Source organism: Antrostomus carolinensis, unplaced genomic scaffold (genome assembly GCF_000700745.2).
Source record: "Antrostomus carolinensis isolate BGI_N321 unplaced genomic scaffold, ASM70074v2 scaffold7812, whole genome shotgun sequence".
Taxonomy (NCBI): Eukaryota; Metazoa; Chordata; class Aves; order Caprimulgiformes; family Caprimulgidae; genus Antrostomus; species Antrostomus carolinensis.
The window spans coordinates 33,933-57,146 of NW_010297497.1; the positions used below are offsets into that span (position 1 = coordinate 33,933).

The 23,214-nt window shown below is 40.7% G+C and overlaps 1 protein-coding gene across 1 annotated transcript in view; it reads right to left on the reverse strand.

Annotated features, from left to right (window-relative positions):
- Positions 1–20,220, reverse strand: part of LOC104520443 (lipoxygenase homology domain-containing protein 1) — a gene marked incomplete at both ends in the record, with an annotated part of 50,158 nt that extends 29,938 nt beyond the window's left edge. Inside the window, 12 exons of the mRNA XM_010162138.1 lie at positions 713–877; positions 1,626–1,754; positions 2,483–2,587; positions 3,944–4,092; positions 5,011–5,144; positions 6,431–6,585; positions 7,097–7,397; positions 10,511–10,671; positions 11,510–11,702; positions 12,029–12,225; positions 13,096–13,172; positions 20,060–20,220. Coding sequence (XP_010160440.1) covers positions 713–877; positions 1,626–1,754; positions 2,483–2,587; positions 3,944–4,092; positions 5,011–5,144; positions 6,431–6,585; positions 7,097–7,397; positions 10,511–10,671; positions 11,510–11,702; positions 12,029–12,225; positions 13,096–13,172; positions 20,060–20,220 — 1,927 coding nt within the window. The remainder of the gene's footprint in view (positions 1–712; positions 878–1,625; positions 1,755–2,482; positions 2,588–3,943; positions 4,093–5,010; positions 5,145–6,430; positions 6,586–7,096; positions 7,398–10,510; positions 10,672–11,509; positions 11,703–12,028; positions 12,226–13,095; positions 13,173–20,059) is intronic.
- Positions 20,221–23,214: the final 2,994 nt, after the last annotated feature.

Consider the following 23,214-nt stretch of genomic DNA (forward strand, 5'->3'; position numbering starts at 1 on the left):
AATGTTTACAGTTATTTATTTCAAGAAAACCATGTTATCTGATTCTCAATGTTCTGAGAATAGGAAAAGTTGTTTGAATATAAGAGTTTGAAGTGCCGTAGCACACTTGAAATTTATAAGCTTAGTACTTAGAAGTAGCTCCCAAAAGACACTGGGCTTATGCCTAACATTAATTTAGAGGAGAGTGAAGTGAAGACTAAGGAAAAATTGCAGAATGCTAAAAGAGGCAGACTGCTGGAACACTATCAGAAAAGTACTACACTGAAGAAACTCTAGAAGAGGGTCTTTCAACAAGAGAGGGGTGTGTAATGCCAAGGACACTGGGGGAATCAAGGCTTGGAAGCAAAACCAAAGTGACTGCTTTGACAATAGACAGAGCAATATTAGAACCGAACAAGTTCAAAGGGAAATTGGAGACAAGGAAGACAGTTTGGAATGGGCTGAGGACTTGGAGATGAAAGGGCAAGAGGGGGAAAAAAGACAACCATACAGAGCATCTAATGACTCTCTGATTTGGGAAATACAGCAAATGTCAGTCTAGAGCACCCAGAGGAACCTTCTGGTAGTAACTGGAATAGTTGGCATGTGAGATATTTATAAATTTTTCAAAGCCAATTTAAGGGAGAGGCCAACCCTGTAAAACTGCATGAGCTAGTGAGATTTTATCTTCTGTAATGATATATGCATCCTGGGGAAATGGCATTCTGCTCACATGGGACATATTCTCTTGTCTGCAGTTCTGCAGGGAAGATAATTCTTTCAATGGCTCCATCATCCTCCGATTTATCCAGCCAACGGCCACAGGGGAACTTGAGGCACTGTCCCAGTGATGGGGCATCAATCTCCACCCATTCCAGAAACCAGCCAGTTGAATTACCTGTGATTGGAGAGATAAGAGTGAATAAGCCACAAAGCCTTCACAGAAAACAGCAAATGAATCATTGAATTCCAGACCTCTGAGAAATAAATCTTCCTCTCTTTTGCCAATGGAAAAATAGAATAGATACCATAAAGATCATTGCAAGCAATTGTCCAGGTTTGAGCTAATGTGCTTTACATTTCTACATGTGTCAAGTTAAAGATGTGCACGTGGAAGTGCGTCAGGTTAAAGATGTGCATGTGGAAGTGCTAATTACTCCATTGCTTGGACTAATTGGCATTGATAATAAGACAGAGGAGTTATCAACAAACATGTCCCTTGGTGTGTCTTTCCACTACTTCCCTGTTTTTAAGTAGAGACATACTTACATCTAAGAAGCAGCTAGGACTTCATGATGAAAACAACAAAAAAATGAGACAAGTCTATAGGTCCCATGTACAACAAGAAAAACTACCAGGTTTTGTGATATATGAGTAATCTCTCTAAAGATGTGGCTGCAAAACTAAAAAGTCTCTTACAGAGAGAGAGGACGCAAAGGTATCCACAAGTTGCCACTGCTGTGCTCTTATTGCCACAGCCATGGGAAAGGTATTAGCAGAAAAGACAGTAGCAGCAGCAGCCAACGTGACAGCAAGGATCTGTCACTAAAAGATAAAATATGTTTGGGGTCCTGGAGGCAGGTTATTTTATACAGCAGTGTGCCTAAAGCACTAGAAATGCTACATTACAAAGCAGATTATCTTACCTTTATTGTCATGGCCTATCTTGATTTTTTTCAGGTCTCCAATGTCCACAGACTCCACTGTAAACTCATCTACCTTCCCACGCTCAAATTTGTTCTTGTTAATCTTTGAGGCCTTTAGGCTGACTATGCCTGTTGTAGTGATGCAAAAGGACATTGTTCAGCATGTGAAACAAATCCTCTGGGAATGTCAACAGTAGAACTGGGAAAGTGGCTAAAATGTAAAAAATGGCTTTTCATCCCAAGATCTGAGCTTTGTCCCTCCCTCCCTCTGAACCCAAATCTCTATCAACATATATCAAAATATACATAATTCCTTTCTTGAGTGATCCTCTGGCAGTGTCACAGGGTTTATGCTGTTGTGCTGTGTTCACAGCTAAAAAAATTGGTACTACCCATCAGTTCCCTGTCACTCTCACAGACATCCGAGTCACGGCACACACAGCTCTGGCTGCTTCCAAGAGGATTTGCTCATCAGCTGATTAAATACTTCTGGGCCACTCAAAGAGGCAGAGAGCTGGATTTCAGGAGCATGCTGATTCATTGCTGAGGAAAGCAAATCATTCATTGCATTCACTACTCAGTAATGTAGTCCCAGTCAACTGTGCTGCTTCTATATTTGAAATTAAAGCCTTTAGATCAGCAGATGGTGCAAATCAACATCGCAATGTTCGACAGTGATTTACAGCAGCTGGTCGTATGCTCCCAGCTATCACAATGTGTGTCGAGACAGCAACAACATGAAGTTGTGCTAAAAAGGAGTGAGGAATGGGCATTGAGGAAACAAAAGAAAACAAGGACCTGTCTTTTCAGGTATCCAGCAGTGAGTTGCTATCCTTTTCCATCACATGAATCCATACCTGTATCATCTTTACTTCCATAGAGAGTGATGAAGACATTGGCATCTGTCCCAGCATTCTTCTTGTCCCCAGTTTTCACTTTCACAATGTACGTTATTGATTTAGCTGTCAGATAAAATATCTTAATTTAAGAGTATGAAGTCTGAGCAGGAATTAACTCTGCTTTTCATTGCATATATGTGTTTAGTTTGTGTTTTATTTTGACTGATCACAACCATGTTGTAATCTCTAATTCCTGTCACATACTGTGGTAGCCCTTGGGGTGAACTGGGCTATCTGGTTTCAGAGTCTTCTACTGCTCCAGTAGAAGCAGTATATCTGTAGATATACAGATATCTGTAGATATGCAGTCTATCTGTAGATATACAGATATCTGTAGATATGCAGTCTATCTGTAGATATACAGATAAGAAATGTGTTAAAGCCTTTCCATTTACTTCTTGGGAATCTCTAAGGCTCCTCAAAGCTGCCTCTGCCTGTACTATTTCATTAAACTCATTCCCCTCTTTATCCTACTAGCACCATATAATGTATGTGCATATAACACATACCAGAAGGAATATGCATTTTGACATATACAGTTCATATTCACAAACACACCCTTAACAATAGCATCATTAGGGAGATTTCTATCACATCATCATCTAGCAAGTGCAGTAAACTCATAAAAATGTGGAAAAATCTAATATAGTCTTCCCTGTGCTGCCATAACCTACTTGAGATTTCCAAAATAGAACCTTTCTTCCGTAGTTAGACACATATTTCCAAGATGCTGCTCAGCCAGCAGGTCCTCCTGAATCAAAGGTCTAAACAATTAGTGGAAATTTGTTGGCTATACAATTTGTGGAAATTCTTCATGTGTTCCAAAACATCTGAGGGGGGAGTTAGGGAGAATTAAGACCTTTCATTGGCAGTGAAGCCAGCACTGTGCACTCAGCACCTTTCAGCATCAGACCTAGGAGTGTGTCATTGCTCTGTGATTATCATGCAAAATTAGGAACATGAGAGACAGAGTTATTTCAGAGGACAACGAACACAAGCAGCAAGATGGAAAGTGAGACAAATTTAGGTCCTTTCCCTTTCTCTGCTCATATTTGCTCTCTGTTCAGTTTCATGTTGAAACATTTAACCATCCTAGTCCATGATGTGAAATGGCTGGGATTTGTGCCTTAGATATTAGCAACAAATGTGCATTTCAGTTGAAAGATAATGACTGAACATCTTCCTAGCTTTCTTTCGTTGGGTCCAATCTTGCAAGATGATTAAAACCCCTAAAAATGAAGAGTGTCCACTCCTCACTGGCTGACATGCACTTCACACCTCATTCACACCTGAAAACTTCATGTTTGGGGCAGAATTACTCACAGCCCAGTGAACACTAACTGCTAAAGCCCTTAGCACTGCTAATAACTTGGTTCCTTTTCAACCCCATACTAGAAGAAATACAAGGCTAACATAAACCTTTCTGTTCCAGGCCCAGCGTTGCAAGAGACTGGCCATCATTTTCCGAATCTTTCTTTACAAATGCTTCATCCACTGGGACCAGCTCCCTGACAATCTGACCGTCATCTTCCTCAACTGCTAACCACCGCTGGCACGGAAAATAATACCTACAAGAATGACAGCAGCACCCAGCACTTACACAGGACTTCACAGGCTTTAATAACAAAAATAAGCACAGATCAGAGGCTACTTAAAGAAAACAAGATTACTCAAAGCTAAACAATATATCTGTTTTCATCTTCGAGCTTTGGAATTGTTTGTGGGAGCTAAATCCGCAAATAGGTTAGTGAGCACTTACTGAAAAGTGCTGTTTCTGAGCTGTCAGCCCCATAGGATTGATCCTTTTAGTTTTCACTCCCAGAAGTTAAATAACTCCAGGGAATCTATGGTCTCACAGGCATTTTATGTTTATGAAGAGTGGACCCATCTTGAGGTCCTTATGAGCAGTCCCACCCACCAGAGCATTGTGCAACTTTGGAGCATGTGACTTCAAGCATGTTCCAGCTCAAAAGCAAGCCTGTATTTCAGGTTTCTAGCAGCCTAGGCTTTGCTCATCCAGCTGGTTGTGAAAATCATGGGAATTTGCTTCGATCAAGACTTACTTTTGGCCTAGATCTTTGCATTAGGTGCAAAAGACAAAGGAAATGTGAGGCCAGGGACTCCCAGGGTGGAGCTTTGAAAGGAAACATATGAGTGCAGACTCTGAAAGGGGATCTCTTCAGGAGGGAGACTCCCTCCCAGAACAGAGAAAAACTGAGGTTTCCTTCCAAACACCACTGGTTCCCAAACTCCAGAGATGCTGGGGCTTCAAAACCCCACACAGAGGTAGCCTACAATGGCCCCATGCTCAGTGTAACAGCACCGTCATCAGAAGGCTCCCAAAAGATGCCTACTCCCTGTGAGTTGGCGAGGAGCTACAACAATGCCTTTGTCAGGCATTTCCTCTGCCTTCCCAGGGTTTTGCAGGCTCCTGACAACATGCTCCCTTTTCTGACCATATGACAAGGGTGCGACAGGCTGCTCACGTGGTGCTCTCCTTGAGGTCAACAATCTCTACTCTCTCCAGGAACCAGCTTGGGCTAGCACCAGAGTTATCGTGGCGGATCCGCAGCTTCTTCAGTTCACCCAGGTCAATGGCTTTGATGGTGAACACATCCACCTGCACAGGAGGCAAGAGGCAAATGACTGTTTCCCAGAAAGGGAGAAAGAAAGGCAGTAAATGGACAAGGGTAGTCTTTTTTTCCATTGAAGCAAAAGGTGTTTGTACATTACCCTTGTATTCTTTGGGTGGATGTACTAAAATAACTACAGAGCCATGAACTCTCCCAGTAACATTCATGCTTGGCTCCTACAAGGCGGTAACAGCCATGGAGTTGCACAACCTTTCACTCCTTTCTTTACCTCATCCCCATTTCAGCTCTAAGTTTAACTCGACTCTCCTAAATCTCATTCCTTTCAGGCTTATTATTTTACCCCAGATTGAATCTGGAACTAGACATGAATGTATTGATTCCATGGAAACAGTTCTGTGCACCACATGCTCTTTATTTCAAATCAGATAATTTCTTCCTTTTGTCATTTACTACAACTAAAAGGTTCATTTATTAGCTGTATTACAGCAATAGGATGTTTCTTCTTATCATAATACTTTAAGCATCTTATTGTGATTAACTTATTGGTAGACTTTGGGTTTCTACTCCCAAGAGCAGAGGGTGCTACATTTGCAGCTTGGAGCTCTTCCCACTGAATAAAGAACCATGTGCAGGTTGCAGTTTCACCGGTGCCAAGCTCATAAATCACAGCTAACAGCTTATTTAAAAACCTTAGGCTCTTTTTTTGTGACTGCAAGTTTTCAGCAGCTGCTTATTGTTTCCATAATTTTTTTGTTATTCAAAATTATCCCTTGAACAATTCCTTGCTATAATAGTAGCTTGTTAATTGTTCATAAACATTTTTATGGCAAATATTCAGTCTAAAAGAGGTGTTGTTTAATTGGGTTGGATTATAATATAATTATAGCACACCATGTAATATTGCTTTTATTTTCTAACTGATTGAGTAGAACATTTAGAATTGTATTAATAATCTAAATACTGACATACTTGAGCTGCCTCACAAATAATCCCCAATATGAATTTAAAGTTGTGGTTTTCAAGTGTTCTGTCAGGAAACATTATTTCCAGAATGCTTACAGGAAGCAGATGCAAAAGGTGGCTCCCATGTAGAATTGGTGTTCAGCTTATTATTCAATTTAATTTCCCTGGAAAATATTTTGAGGCATTTTGCTTTGAATAATACACTTAAAAAATAAAACACATCAGAGCTGCAAGCTGAAAGAAGAAGTCAAGCCTTGCAGAAAAGAGACTGTCATGAATGGCCAGCATGAAGACTGAGAGAGCTCTGCTAGCCTTCTGCTCGCTTGAGTGAGTTGAGTTCATGCATTACCTGTCCCTTTTCAAACTTGTTGAAGTTATTTGACCTTTTCAGCTGCCGTTCACCCGTGTCTCCTCTTCCTATGCCATAGATGCTCAAGAAGACATTAGCATCCGTCCCAGCCCCCCACACATTCCCAGTGAGAACGTGGACTTCATATGTATTCTCTGCAAGTAAAATTGCAAAGGCAGATCAGGAGGAGCTCAAAAATAGACATATTTTGTCAGATCCATGGCTCACCATGAAAGCCTGTAGCCCAAAATGCTGGCACAGTCAGCTTTAAGAAAGATTTTGTCTGGAGTTTGCATCTGTCTTAAAGCATGAGCAGCTCCATCTTTCTCCAGCCTCTGTCATTAACCATATAAATAGTTACAGCCTGCTAAACTCCCAGACAGAGTGGTAACCTGTGGGACTTGCAACCTAAGTGCCCCAGACAAGCTTTGGAGAATCCTGTGGAAGTCCTTTAGGGTATTCCCATTTCAGGCTTTCTCCCCTGTCCTCTGCCTTAGTTTTACCACTGTCCTCTTCCTCCTCAGAGCTGGTCAACTAAACCACAGTGTAAGCTACACTGCAGGCCAGGGGGGCCATAAATGGTCCTGCAAATCACTACAGTGTGGTTATTGTCCTTCATGCAACTGCTGTATCCACACACACACGCATATTCCCTCTGATATTTACCTTCCAGGTCAGATTCTCCCTCAGGCACCAGCTCCACCACAAGCTCCTTGTCTCCTTCATCTTTAGCCAACCAGCGATGTGCCACAAATGTATAGACATCCGTTATTTCTTCAGCCTTGGTCTCCTCTTCTTCCTCCTCATCAGACTTCTTTTTTTTCTTCTTCTTCTTTTTATCAGACTCCTTTGTCTGCGTGGCAAGCCGCTTCAGTGTGATGCTTTCCAGGAACCAGCCATCCCCAATGCCTTTCCCATCGTGGCCTATCCGAATCTTATAAATCTTGCCAACATCTGCAGCCTCTCTCTGCCACCAAGGGAAAGTCAGCACCCAGGAGGATATAAGACATCTTAATTTCATAAAGTATGTTCTTAAAAATGAGGAGCATCACCTCTATCACCCAAAATGTCAAAGCAAGGATAAAATACATTTTTTATGCAAGTTTACATTTACTTTTTTCTTCCTATTTTATTCTTTCATACTTTCCATCACCAAATCTCATCTGAACAGACTGAGCTGAAGACATTCAGAGCAACCATGGTGAGGATAGGAGCTGGATCCATATTTACTGGGCTTCCTACTTCACCATCGTTCTCCTCACCAGTGTTGTTTCTATGTTGGCATTAAAGGTGAATATGCCCAAATATCACATTAATTTTTTACAGATTCTCACTGCCTGAGGTATTTTTAAAATTATTAATAAGATACATCTAATACGTAGCACGGGATACGAATCAAGCAAGAAGTAATAATGGTATAGTGATAAGGCAGTAAACTTGGACTCATATAACCCGATCTCTGATACGGACCATGGGCTTGGACTGGCCTTCTCCTCCCTTCTCATCTGGAAAATTAGAAAAGTATTTTCTCACTTTGCTAGTGTGCAGAGAGGATACAATAATTAGTGATTACAATGCATCAGTGGCAGAAGGCTGTGTCACTTAGAAGATTTCCATCTCTCTCATCAGTACAGCAGATACAAAACCTTGTTAGTTTATATTATTTGTCTGGATTACTACCTAATGAATTTGGAGAGAAGGTTTAACTTCATGCAGTCCTTCAAAAACCAGTGATTTGTTTCTGATGATTGCTTATGCCGTTAGGCAGGGTTTATGTTTGAAAACTTGCAAACATTTGCTTCAGGCTGAAATCTGGCAACTTGGCATATAAGGTCTCAGTCTAGGAGCATTTTTTTCTACCGTAGATTAAAACAAAATCAATTGCACACAAGATGCTAATCAGAAAACAAAAATTGATCCAGCTGTCCTGGCATAAATAATGTGTCTTTTCTTACACTCCTCTACCCTTAGATCTGCTATAATCATCCTGCATGTCCTGTCTGTAACTGACGGCATTTCCTATTAGTATGTAGCTCACAGAATCTTATTCTTGCCCATATCTTTCTGTAAATATTCATATCATGACAGAGATAGAGGATCTGCCTGTTAATGCTTCAGAGCTTGTCTTGTGTGCTTATAAAAAAAACAAAAATCACAGAAAATGGGCAGAATGTTGAAGTCCAGCAATAAATATCTGAGAAAAGATATAAGCATGGCTATATAAACAGCCCTATTATAAGTCTAATATTCACTAATAGCTTTTACTCATAGATTTTGTAAAACTTCTTTCCTTTAAAATCAGAGAAACCTAATCTTAAAATTATAGACAGTCTTAAGAAAACAAGCATTTATAAGGTGCTAGTCATCTTAAATCCCAAATAGTTCATTAAAAATGGATAAACATCACTAACTCCACTCTATAAAGCAAGAAACTGAGGCAGAAGGAGGTGAACTCTTCTCAAAAATATACATTACAAAACTGTGGTAAAGCTGTGATAAAGACACCTCCATTTGTCCGATGACAATCGAAGGATGTTCCAGTCTGGATGATTCGGAGGAGCTTCCACAAACAGCTCCAAGTGCTCAGCTGTGATGAGATGGATCCCACCTCTGTGGGACTGCAAATTCACAAGGAGACCTAGGCCCCACTGTGCTGAGCCTTGTGCTGTGAGCACATACAACAGATGTGCCTTAAATCCTGCTTCCATCTGGGCTCTGTGCTCTACTGTCCAGATGTTGGTATCTCCCGAGGTTACTCTACTACAAAAGGATGTGGCTCTGACATGCCCTGACAACACATCCTGTCCTTGCTCTAAATCCACATCAGGGCAAGAACTAAGACAATTCCTTTCTCCTAGACCTTGGTTCCTCTGGACAGAAAAACCAAGCAAGCAAGCCAGAAGAGGACAGCAGTCCAGTATGGCCAGGCCCCATTCAGGAGAGGATGCCCAACCACACTGTGGTGCACATCTGCTGCTCACCTCAGCCAGGTCCTGGCTTACACAGTTGAGTTATGCCTGAGGCTTTTCATCCCTGAAAATACTCTGCTTACTGTTGGGTTGCTCAGAAAGAGGTATCAATCTAAATTCCATTAACAGGCTGAGAGAGTTGGGGCTGTTCAGCCTGGAGAAGAGAAAGCTCCAGGGAGACCTTCTAGCGGCCTCCCAGTACCTGAAGGGGCTACAAGAAAGCCGGGGAGGGAATTTTCATAAGGGCAGTGAGTGACAGAACAAGGGGAAATGGGCTTAAGCTGAAAGAGGGGAGGTTTAGATTAGATATTAGGAAGAAGTTCTTCACTGTGAGGGTGGTCAGACACTGGAACAGGAAGTTGTAGATCCCCCCCTCCCTGGAAGTGTTCTTGGCCAGGTTGGATGAGGCTTTGAGCAACCTGGTCTAGTGGAAGGTGTCCCTGCTGCTGGCAGGGGGGTTGGAACTGGATGAGCTTTAAGGTCCCTTCCAACCCAAACCATTCTATGATTCTGAACAGATTGATAGCTGGAGGAGCGTGCTGTGCACCTCAAGCGCTGTGTCTGTACAGTCCATGTTGGACTAGTGCTACAGGCAGCAGAATTCATGGGGCACCCACATGTTCACAGAAATTACAGCAGCAAACCTCTGCAGGGTTGAGCTGACAACATGTACCAGTGGTGAAAGGCGTGTATGACTGCAAACAAAGCCTGGATTCCTTATATTCTGTATGGGGTTTCTTTTTTCCCAACTAGATAAAGAAAAGGGATGATAACATGTGATCAGGCCCAAAATATAAGTTCAAGGTCTTTTGAGATCTAGCAGGAGTGCCTCCTTTTGAAAGTAAAGGTAAACAAATGCTGCTATTATACCATATTCTTCCATGACACCTTTGCTACCAGTCCCTCACTCCACAAAACACAAAACTTCCCAAAAGAAATACAAAACCCCCCAAAAAATATGTATAGAGGACAACAGATATCAAGAGACCTGGCAATTTTGTTAAAAAGTAAATTGTTTTGTATGATTGGACCAATTATTCTGTTGATGTCTCAGATCTGGCCATCCATTTCTTTCCCCTCAAAGAAGTGGTAATGACTGCCTTCATCATACCTTGAAGATATCTGTAGCTCCGCGTTCAAAGTTGTTTGATCTATTTTCTAAGATGATCAGTTCAGTTTTACCAGTCTCACCATAAATCTGCATGAAGACTTTGGCATTGGTGCCTGCGGCCCGCACGTCTCCAGTAACTACAGACACCTCGTAGTTTATCACTAGTCCAAAAATAAAGCAATTAAATCAGCAGAGAAGCTCAGATAACAACATTCCTGAGGGCTCAGGTTCAAAATTTAATTACCTTGTTTTAACAAATGACCATGTAGCCAACCATTTGCTTTTATCCAAACTAAATGTGAGATAACACTACTCTTCACTGAGGACTAACCTGACAGTTTTTCCCTTTGCAAGTATTAAGCCAGTGTCAGAGGGGCACAAAATAAAGCCTTAAAAGGGAATTTCATTTCAGTGTTAACCATAGAGTGGTTAAATTATCTCCTTAATATAATACAAGGGAGAGAGTTACACAAAGCAGAGGAAAAACACAGCACACTTTCTCAGGATCCCAAGGCAAATTTTAACTATAGCCTTATAAGAAAACAAATTACTGATAAAAGTTAAATGTACTGTAGGGATTTGGTTCTTATTTATCAAACAGCTGCTGTCTTCCAAGCAATGCGGTAATAAGGCAGGATGAGACTTGTACTGGTGCAGGACTGGAGCAGGAAGGCAGGTAAATATGAAAAAAGCAGAACCCACTGATATAACAATGAGGAAACACAGTGCCTTGTGCTGTCCTACACTGCCAAGGATGTAAATTTTTCATACAGTCTCAGCAAATGGAGATGGAAAACTCTATCATGTTTTTCCAACTGTTTTATAAAACAGAACAAGAGGAGAATAATTTATTTTCCTTACCAACATAAGCTCTTTGAGACAAGGACTTTTTGGTTTTGGTGTCTAACACAGTGGTACCCTGGTCCTTAAGAATGCCAGTAATACAAATCTAGTCCTAGCTAAAAAACAGCACACGTTTCTCAACGTGTCTTCTCTTACATTTTTCAATAGGCACAATCTCACTGGGGTAGACCTCCACCTCCACCCTGCCATCAGCCTCGTCTTTGTCGAGCCATCGGTTGCAGGGGAACATGTACTGCTTTCCCTGGACTGGAACCATGATCTGGACACTGGCCAGGAACCAGCCAGACCGGAGACCCACGTTATCATGACCAATCAGTATTCGGTTGATCTTTAAAAAAGCACACAAAAATCAAGAGGGCAGAAAAATTCCCAACACAACAGAATTTACTTAATATATAAAAATCTCCTTCCCATGCCACCCTGTTCTTCTACTGTGTTCATGTAAATCATTTATATACGTATTTAACTACTAAATTTAAACACTCTTCACATGCCAGCATGTACACTAGACTGCAATAGTCTATACAGAATGTATTTCTTAATATCCAATGTAAAGGTCAGGCATTTTTACATCACGTTCAGTCCCGAGTGTTATATTGATTCTGAATTGAGACACTTGCACAAAGTACAGAGCCTCCTACAATTAATTCTTACCTTCCCAATATCCATCATATCTAGAGTAAACTCATCCACTCGACCACGTTCAAAATAATTCCCTAGATCATTATCAGAGACTAAGAGAGGCTGTTTGCTGGAATCTGCTTTTTCCCCATAGAGTTTGATGAAAACTTTGGAGTCTGAGCTGGCACCGGGGATATCTCCTGTCTTCACGCTGATGTGATAACTGACATCTAAAGTGAGATCAATGTACAAAACACAGACATGTGAGTCACAGTTCTAGTGCTCAGCCAGGCAATTGGCTTCAAACAGATAAAGGTGAGGAAAGCTCCAGCTACAGACACAGAAAAGACTTTGGTCCTCCATTCATGCATCCAGTATCTCAGAACCACACTGGAAAAGCTGTCACAACTTGGGAGTTATTCACTAAAACATGAGATACCACAGTTACACTAATAAACAAAAAATATTCTGTACTCCTCTGTCTCACCGTGAGATGATTACCAAGCCATAAAAATGAGCTTAGGCAAGTGATATGATTTCACTTTTTTTACACTTACAATTTAATTCAACAGCTATGTCTATTTAAAAAAAAAAAACAAAACAACAAAAACCAACAAAAAACCAAAAACAAAATAAAAAGGATCTCAACCTGAGCTCTGTTTTCTAAAGAATATTGTAGTATTGAAGCCCTGGTTCTCCAGAAAAGGACAAGGTAATCTTTTTGGCTATTTTCTTCTGGGAACACAATGTTAATTGACAGAATTCACTCTACTAAAGCAGTGGCAATTCAAGATCCTTCAGAGAAAGCTGTAGAAGAGGGCAATTCTTAAACAAATCACGGTGTTAAAAATCAAAGTTTCTTTCTGCATATATAATGTCACAATTATTTTCTTTTACACAAATTAATTCTATTCATAAACTAGGATTTAAGAGTTAAGAGGCATTTCCCCCCAAGTGACCTACTGCAGCTTCTTGCATAAGAATGGCAAAAAAGCCCAGTAGATTTACTGTGAACTGTTGTGAATCATTAAGTAGAATAAAGCAAGTAAATAAGTGCACATGCAGCTCAAACACAGACCTTTTTTCAAAGCTAAACTCACTTTTTAGCATCGGTGACTCCCCAGCGGGCACTAATTCTCGGACAATCTGACCATCATCCTCATTTTTGTCAAGCCATCTGGTTTACAAACAGAAGTAAGTTATCTTTAAATAATCAGGACCTAGTAGACCTTTCAAAGTCTAGGTGAGCTCCACACACAGTTAAAATATACACCATAGTCAAAAGGATATTTTTACTGGACTCTGTTAACTTGACAGGAGTTTGACCAAACCCTACAGCAGTCACACTTTAAAACCTCAATTTTTCCAAGAAATCAGAGATTATGAGAGCTCTTCTCACAGTAGATAAGCATCTGCTGGGATGTCCATCTGTCTGGAAAGTACAAACTCTATAGCCACAACTTATTCCTGTAAACAGGCAGTCTCAGTCTCTTGAAACCATGGACTTTCATTGACCAGAAATACTTGCAGCCTTTATTACTAGCTGCCTTGATTACAACCTTTATAGCATCTAAGTTATTAAAAAACCCTCTTTTTTTTTTGCTTAATCTAGTTTATCATTACTTTCCCCTTCTTACAGATAAGTATATAACCCTTTTTTCTCCACCAGGAAGGAGATGAATTATGTTGTTGCCATTTTCAGGACTGGGTATGTGGAGGCAGCTGGTACCAGCAAAAGGGAGGATTTCCTTTGTTTCTCAACATAAATCTAATGATCCAACTAGACTAAAGAAGAAGAAAAGCTGGGCACAAAGCAAAATGTAACATGATCTCCAGGGGGAAAAAAAAAAAATTGAAAGGAAAATTGAGGGGAACCTGTTGCTAATCTGATAACCCTCACAGCTGTTCCTTCAGCCTCCGGGATGATGGAATTACAGCCCCAACCCCATCATACGCCATATAGCAACTGTTGTAGAACAATAACAAGGGCCCTGGAAGAGGTTTCTCACTTTCCACTTCAAATCCAGACTTCTGCAGCACTCAGGATAGTCCTGTAAGCACCTGCTTAAGGTCAGGTTTCCCAAAAAAGTGCACTTGGGGCATTTCAGATCCTGAACATAGCATCATGAGGGCAGGTGTGGTGCCCAGCAAGCCCATTTTTCCAGGTACACACCTATCTGCTTAATAAAAATAATTAATAAAATGCTGCTTAAAACCATCATGGGTGAACAAAGGACTAGTGAGCAAGCTCTGACAGGTCCCACAGAATATTAGGATTGTTATAATAATTCCCAGAACAATAAAGAAAAAAACAAATCCCAAGAAAATCTTTCTTTTTAAAGGCTGCCACATAGCAATGTGAATGACACTAGACCACAGAAGACCTGTTTCTGCACAAACATATGCAGCACAGATGTACTTGCAACCTTCCTGCAGTGCCATCGTGCCACACATATTCTTCTTGGCTGACCCTCACACCAAAAAGGAGGGGAGCTCACTCCACATTTAAGCTTCCACGCACACATGGAAATCAACAAACGACCCTCATAAAAGGGGTGTGGGGACCTGAGCAAATGACCATTGAGAACTGGATTGAATCTATGGTAACTTGCTGGTAATAAGCCAGCACAGTTTACAGTGATGAACAATTGGACTTGCCACAGTGACCAAGAAGTAACCAGGTATTTTGGAAGATCAAGGATGATAGGTTTCCATTTCCATCTGAATTAACATTATCTTTTCAGTCACCTCCTCTCCCTTCCCACTCAGAGGAAAACCATAAACACAAAGAAACCATGCAAAAAAAACCAGCACTAGGAAAGATATCCAAACATGAGCTAGAGCCGATTGGTCTCAGAAGCACAAGCAGCAAAGTCTGCATGCAGAAGAGATGCATAGAGCCCCACCACACAGACACACATCTCCACTCCCAGCCTCCCTCTAAGCTTTGGTGGGTTGTTGGGTATGCAGTCTACCCCGTACTCTTCCCTTTCACTCTCTAAAGCAGGTGGCCATGTATGGATGGCTTGAAAAGAGCTAAAAGCTAAGGGGGCCACCATGGTGGTGATGAATGTATGTTGAATATATGAACATGTGAGGAAATCAGATGCAGTGTTGTGCCTCAGTGGAGGCTGAGAGGTGTAGTGGGGATAGAGGAGCAGAAAAATCTGTGGGAAAGACCATGGAATTGATGTCAAAATTGAGCAAGGGTAGAGTGTAAGAAGGGCAGAAAAGGAGCATGCTAAGACATCATGTTGTCTTAAGAAAGGAAACCTTTATTAATGTTTTTGGGGTTGGGGGATTCTTTTTTTACCTGTTAGAATTGGTCCTTAGTACCTTTGTATCATGTAGTTCTTCATGCTGGCTCAGGATTCACATCCTTGGACAGATATCCAATGGTGAGGGGATCACATCATCCCTAAAGTCAAGATGCTTCTCCATACATGGATGTCAACCAGGAGGACCCATAAAATGTGAGCCTGAGGCTCCCCACACCAGGACCACTGAATTCAGCACATCTTTCAGGAAGGCAGAAGCTCACAAGGTAACTACACTTTTGCTCTCCTGCTGCTGTTTTTTGTGTCCTGCAAGCTGCTGCTTCTGCTGCCGGTGTACATGCTGTTGTTTTCTGTCGCCTTCACCATTACTGATGTTTTAGGGAAAAGTGGGATGAATCTGGGTGAATCACTTCTGTGCCAAGGTGACAGGATGAAAATACATCCCACAAGAAACAGATCTCTATGTGCAGCATGGCAAATGCTGATTCCTTCAGCAGTGAGGACAGATGAGAAAAATGAGTCAAAAAAGGAGGACACACCCCTAGATAAAAAATCCCCTCTACCAATATTGAGGGAAAGTAGCCCCTGATGGCAAGAGAAGGAGTATGTCTTCTACTGGAAGAGGAAGAAGGAGATTTATCAGCAGAAGTGGCTTAAGGCTTCTTACTTTGTTTCAGTCAAGAGAATAACCAGAAGTAGCAGAAGCACTATTTTCTCAAGAAGATGACTTTAACTAGTGACAGAGGAAGTATTTGGATGAGCAATGCTATTGTGTTCCTTTCCTTCAGCACATATGCTGCAATATCCTAATTCTACTTAAATGTAATTCCAATAGTGTATCACTGAGCAGCAGATTGCAACCAGGGGTTTATAGTCTTACACTGAACAAAAATGGATTGGCACATTATAAACACATCAGGCTGCAGAAAAATAGAATTTTTCAGTGCAGTGCCTTCATATTCCTAGTACAAAAGACATGTCAAAATCTTTTATTTTACCAGAGCTTCCATATGATTTCAGTGCATGTAATGATACTGTGGGTTTTGCAAGGTTGTAGTCCTATCCTGTATCATATACTCAATTCTAAAGAGATACTGTCGGTCCCACAACCCAAAGAGGACACAAATATTACATGAAAACCACTTCAGGGAGAATTTCTAGATCAAAGAGTTAGAGAAACATTGGAGAAATATATGGTATGACGTCATAGTTAGCATTTGAGATCCAGCAGATGATAACCTGCATGCAATTAGAATGATTGTGTCTTTAAATATAACCTATATCTATAAACACATATAAAATAGATAGACATTTCAATCTATTTTTAGGCAACAAAAGGAGGTTTCTCTGGATCCTTTCTATGATGAACACTTTTGGCATTTGATTGAATAAATGTTCTTTCACAGGAGTCTCCTAGTGCATCATCCCATTCATGATCTGTTTGTTGTTTCTCAGAGTATTAACAATGTTCCCTTATGCTTGTGCTTGAGAAAAAATAGGATGGTGTAGTCCATATGCTTAGGAAAAAATGTAACAAAGTATTATTGAAGATTTCAGTGAAGCTGTAATGATTTATAGCATGCAAAATTCTATCCTATCACAAACTCATGACTTTGGCTGATTGAAAATTCATTTCTGTCTGGGATATAAATATTATGAAAAATAGGCTATTTTAGAGAATGTCAGCTAGTCCATTCCTGGACTTCTACTGAGCCTTGCGGAGAAAATGAAGTCTGAAGAACCGAGTTCTGATCTTCAAAAAGGTTTGGCTCCAGTTCTGGGGTGAAAGGTGAACTCCTTCATTTTCATGAACTCCATTCATAATCACAATACCTAAACCACATCAGACATTGTGAGGTATAAATTGCTCAGTTGTGTCACTGAATGATTCAGTGTTCAGTCCCTAAAAGCATGGATATTATCGTGTCATGTGGTCATTAGGGAAAAATAACACTGCAATGCATCCAAGGGATGTACTAGTAATTCTGCAAATAACACTTGGATAATTACTTGCATTTACTTCTTGCAAGCACAGATCAAATGACCGCTTTAAAAATCACTGACTCTAAGAGCTACAAGCTTTTCCCTTTAGAGCCAACTGTTTTAAGAGTTGAAAGCACAGGCCTGGGAGTTATTATTTCTCGATGCTCTTCCTGAATCTGACACAAACTCACACTTAATCCTCTTAGCTTCTCTTTATCTCTGCTAGCTCCCTTGTAAAACAAAGACAGTTCTTCTCATAGAGCTCTTGTGACTATCAGGTAATAGATGTTCCTACGTAGTCATAAAAAAGCTTTCAAATTAAAAGATAAAACCTAGCTCTGTGTGTGAATGTGTAAATAACAAGAACAGAGACTTCAATGGGTTGTATGCAATGCAGATCTATAAGGATATTTTAGAGACACTAGTTATAGTGGAAGCTGGTTAGCCAGCTCTTTGTTATAATATCTGCTCTCCACATGCTGGTACAGTCTACTTTTTACAGAGGTAAGAAGCTTTCTGCACAGGTGAGATGTGTTTCTGCTGGAAGGCATTTTGTCTTCTAGCTGTCTCACAGTAGCAGCTAAACAACAGAAAGTCAATGCAGTAGCTTTCAGTAAGGACAAGGCAGCAGAAGTTGTTTTTTCCAGACTATGCAATTGTGTTGTGTAAAGAGTGAAAGCTAATCAGGTCTTGGAGATGAAGGCAATGAGAACATCAGCATGTCTACTGGTTAGCCACAGACTAGCCAAGAAGAAAGAGAAACTTCCTTGGTGTCCCCTGAATGGAGTCTCTATACTAACGTCACTTACATTGGCTTGCTAAAAGAAGGCTGCTCTTCTTGGACAAGTCTTCTTCAATATCTTGGCTTTGAAGAAGCAGGTGAAGCAGGTCTTTCTGAGCACCTGCCAAAGCAGCAAGGACCTAAGCTGTCCCTGACCTACAGGACTGGAGGAGAACATCCAAACTCTGCAGGTCATGGAGATGTTTGTCCCTCACATGGAGGATGCAGTGGGTGAGCACCTTCGCCCTCAGATATCTCTAGACTCCATGACGACACCCGTATACTGCGATGATGCCCCAGTCTCTTAAGAGACACAGGCACCAAAGATAGTGAGAGGGAGCAGCTGTCCCTGTGTTTGGTGGTGATCAGTCATGTTACCTTCTCAATCTGAGTGGAAGAGATAATGCTGGCGCAAGGACAGCAAATAAAGCTGTATGAGCAACACTGATATCATTTGGAAAAAGAGACATTAAGAAAGGTAAGAAGAGTGGAATTCCATCACTTGTGACTTGAAGCCTGAATGCACCTCATTAATATTTTGGGGATAAGGTCTTGGGTTTTCTTTGTCCCTCCTTTTTCAGTCCCTGGCCTGAGGGGAATGCCCTGTGGACTCTGATGCTTCTGACCTTCAGGTGTAAAGCTAAGGAGAATGGGGCCATCACTCCAAGCTGGGGGAAGACACTCAGATATACAGTCAACTATGGAGGGATATCAAAAGGAAATCGTTAAAATGAGCCAGCTTTACAGTTAGGCACAGAAATTTCTCTGAGGACTTTGAGCAAAACAGCTCTTCACGTGGACACTTCATGTCCAAGTAAAAACTTGTCTCTCCTGTTTAACTCAGTAAAACATATGGTTGTTAAATATATATCAAAAGGCATCAATGACAATGTGTTGGTTTGTTCCCTGAAAAGAGAGAGACTGGCTTGCTTTTCACAGTCAAGGTGACATTGCATATGCTGCTCTGTGCTGTCTCCCCGGTGAGTTTACTCTCTGATGTGACGTGGCTTTAGCAATGCAGAGAGAGTGGGGCTGGCTCCTGTTTTGTATTTGGCTGACTCCCCTCATTACTGTGGAGTTCTTCCTGATTTACAGTGACAAGAGACAAGTAACCAGCTTAGCAGTTTTACCTTTGTTCACAATTTAAAAATAATTGTGTTTGCATTTTACAATTCCACTTGTCCCCCAGGAGATGACTTTTTAGAATGAGGAATTGATGGCATTAAGTAGAACTCAGTGGACTTCTGTCTTACAGGGTGAACATTCTGAGAGGGTGGGTGGGACTTTATGGGATGCTGAACTGCACTGAAGTTTGTCTCTGAGGTTTTCACCCAGCTCTCTCTGGTTTGTGCTGTGATGTTGAGGCAGAACCTAGTTAGTGCCTGGACAGAAGGTGCATCTTGTTCTTGCCTCAGTACAGCACATTTCTTTTTGGTCACTTGGTTGTCTAAGAAAGAGAAGAATACATTTATAACCCACCCATAGGGGTAAGTTACAGCTCTCTGCTCTACTGCTGTCTCTCTCTGCATAATATGCATTTCCCTGCATGCAAGGAGCTCTCAAGACATCAGCATATCAATTTTGCATTCTCCCAACACAAAAATAGCATCCCATTGCTAGTGGAAGGATGGGATGTGCATGTGAGGGACCAGAATCTCATCCTACACATGCAATAAAACTAGCAGATTGCAGTGGGTTGCAGAGTATGTTTCTGCAGCAGGCAATTGCAGTGGCACTGGATGTGGTACTGGGAGGTTGTATTTTACTGTTTGGAAATTCTCTGTATTACTGAGCTAATTGCTGAGAAGTTCACAATTCCGATTGCTGTTCTGTTTGGTAAAGGGAGTTTACCATATCTTAAACCTCCCAATCCACACTCTTCGCTTTCAGGCTTAGCAAAAAATAAATGAATGAATAAATAAAAAGGATTAAGCTGTGCTCGGAAAATTCCAGTCTTGGAACAACAGCTAGGTTCTTCAGTGCATAGATGGAGGCATAATTTGCAAGCATTATTTCCAGTACCTGTAGCAGGGGAATTCCACAGCCTCACTTTCTGGCTGTCCTTCTTCCCTCACTATCACTTTGGCAAGGTACCAGCCACTGCTTCCTCCTTTGCCATCATGCCCTATCCTCACTCTCCTCACCTGCTTCAGCGTTACTGCTTCAACGAAGAATTCATCAGCCTTTGAAAAGGAGAAGAAAAAAGGTAAGGCAATATTTCTGCTCAAAAATAAACAAACAAACCAAATTTATTATTGTAATCAAATCAACATCATCAGCATACTGGAAGATAATTCTTCACAAGATGAAGGAGAAAGTATGAATTAATTTACTAAAGAATGAAAGCTTGAATGTTTGTGCTAGATGTAGAACATTAGGTTTACAAATATATGATCTGCCAGCATTTTAAATCTCCCATGTCATTGCATGCCCTCCACAACTGTTAAAAAAAAGAAAAAAAAAAGAAAAAAGTAAAGTAATTTTATTATTAAGAAGTTCATACAGAGAGGCAGGAAATCCAAGTTCCAGCCCTTGCTCAGATATTAGCTTTCTGGGAAACCAGGGGCAAGTCACTTCAGACCAAATCCACAGAGGTGTTCAGAGGTGCAGTTCAAAGACATTACCCCACTTTAAATTCACATGACATGGACTACTGAGCACAGTTTAACCCCAGCCATTCCCTGGTGTGCAAGCATCAGCCATGGCTGCTTGAGGTTATTTCCAGCTGCTCCATGAATTGTGTTCAGACGTTGGTGTGAACCTAACCCAGCAGCTAAATACCCTTAATACCCCACAAAGACATGAATTTTATGTCTTCCCCCCAACCCCTGGAATAGGGCTCAAATCACCAACCTACAGATTAGCCCAAGTGATGGCCCCTCAGGAACTGAGCTCTGTTACCCAAGGTCATACTGAGACCAGCAGTTCCCAATGGCTGAAGAAAGAGAGATATATTGAAAGAGTGAGTTACTCCCATGGGAATCAGACCAGACAAGTACTTATGGTATATGTACAGATGCACACACATGTATGGTAAATACCTGCATGAACACTTGGTATATCTGAAGCATACAGCCCGACAAACAAACATGACTGATATGGTTACCATCTGGCTGAGATGCCTTGTTTGGTAAGAGAAAGCTAACCAAACACTGCGATTCATCATCTCTCAAAAGCCCATGAAGCACATGTGGTAGCATATATCCAGCTAGCTCCCAGAAAATGTGGTGGCAAGGCAGTATTTATTTAGATATTTAAATTTATTAAAACAATCATTATTTTTCCATCATTCAGGACTCCCAGCTGACCTTTAAAATACACATGCTATCACTGGTTTAAGTGTTAATGGTGGGCTTACTTAAATCAACAAGTGTTATCTACATACCCAAAAGCTGCTGAATTGGGGATTTAAGTATTACAACCTCATTGAGTCAGTCTAAGTCAATGAATTCTAGTTCATTAGGCCTGATGTTCATCTTACTTATTAACAGCTGATATAAATTAATGAGTAAGTAACTAAATGGAACTGCAGCAGGGCAAACACCTAATTTAGAGTCATCTATAGATTTTACCTTCTATACAGTCTGTTAGTTTTCATCTGCAAGCAAACTTTTCAAGTTAAATTGTTAATAAAGGCGTTATTGGTTTAAGTGGCTGTAGATTAGAGATCGCACTGACTTAGCTACATTTCTTTTTAACAGGGTATCTGAGTTAATCAGTGTAGATATACTCATTTAGTCTCTCCCATACTTGAGCTCTAAGTTTGTCAGGATCAATCCTTAAACAGTTTCCGATTCATTTATTGGCTTTCGGCTCTTCGTGCCAAAAGAACAGTTTTTCATTAATATATTCCAGTTTGGTTTATATCTTCTGGATACTATTAATCACATGATTTGATTTCCAAAATTATTTTTAGTATTTTTTTTTCCTCTTCATGCAAGTTATCCTATAACTCCTTTTTGAGAGTAAAAATAAAATAGTCATCATCTGTGTTTACAATACTTGTGTCTTCTGCAAACCAAACGATTCTTTTAGGTCTTCACCACTAAAACAATGACTCATTTAGCTGCATTCTGACAAAACAAGACTTCACCAAATGAAAAAATGCTGTCCTTCACAGTTTGGGCATACCTTTTAAAAATAAAAAAATCTATAATGTAAAAGCATAGGCAAAGATTTGATGTTTGCAGTGCCCAGGTATGCAAACCTTTATATCATTTAGAAAAAGAATAAACTTTCCTATTATGTAAGTGCCACATGTTCCCACGGACAGGTCTTACAGGCACAAGAAAACCTTGGTGAAAGTTCCTTTAAAGTCTAAAAAAACTCAGAAGAATTGGAAATTCTGGACACTCAAAGGCAAATCTAGAGTGTCAATGCATATTTCAGAAGCCTAAATTCAATGGTCCATTTTGAAAATATGACAGCCTTTTATCCTCATTTTCTTTCCATTCCAACTCTTCAATCAAGTAATGACACAAAAAATGGGAAATCTGCAGAGTTCTGTGATCAGATTCCCAAAATCTCCCCTGGGAGATAACAATTATATTTTAACAGTTTAAGCTGGACCCTAGAGATCCGGATGTGCCTCAGAACTGCATACTGAGTAGGTTGACCTGATAGATCAGATCAGCACACTATTTGCTTGCTAATGCTGCAAGGGTTTTTACTACAGTTTGACCTCGTTGCCTCCAGCTTTCCATGGAACAAGCTCAGTCTCCAGTTCAGGCCATTTACACCCCACTCCACTTGGGACATGTGTATACAAAAACATGTTGAAAAACAGATTGAAAATCAGACACAAAAATTGAGTGCAGCATGGTTGAGGGGAGAGTGGGGGAAATACAAATGTGATAGGCTTTCGGTTCTGATTTTCACATTAAATAAAATGCTTTTTCTTCCTTTGCCCCAGGAGCCAAATTTTTGCCAGACTAGGTGTAGGGGAAAAGGTTCTCTCTTGCTTGTGGAAGATGGACAGATTTCCTGGAAGCTTTCCCCCATCTGAAGATACAATTTCAATAGTCCGTACTTAGCTGGGGAGCAAACCTGGAGACTCTTTTATGAACATACCGATGTCAGACAAGAGCACACTGTCCTTGACCTAAACCTCCTTCCAACTACAACCTGTTATGATGTTCTATGGACATGATATAGAATCATAGAATCATAGAATCATA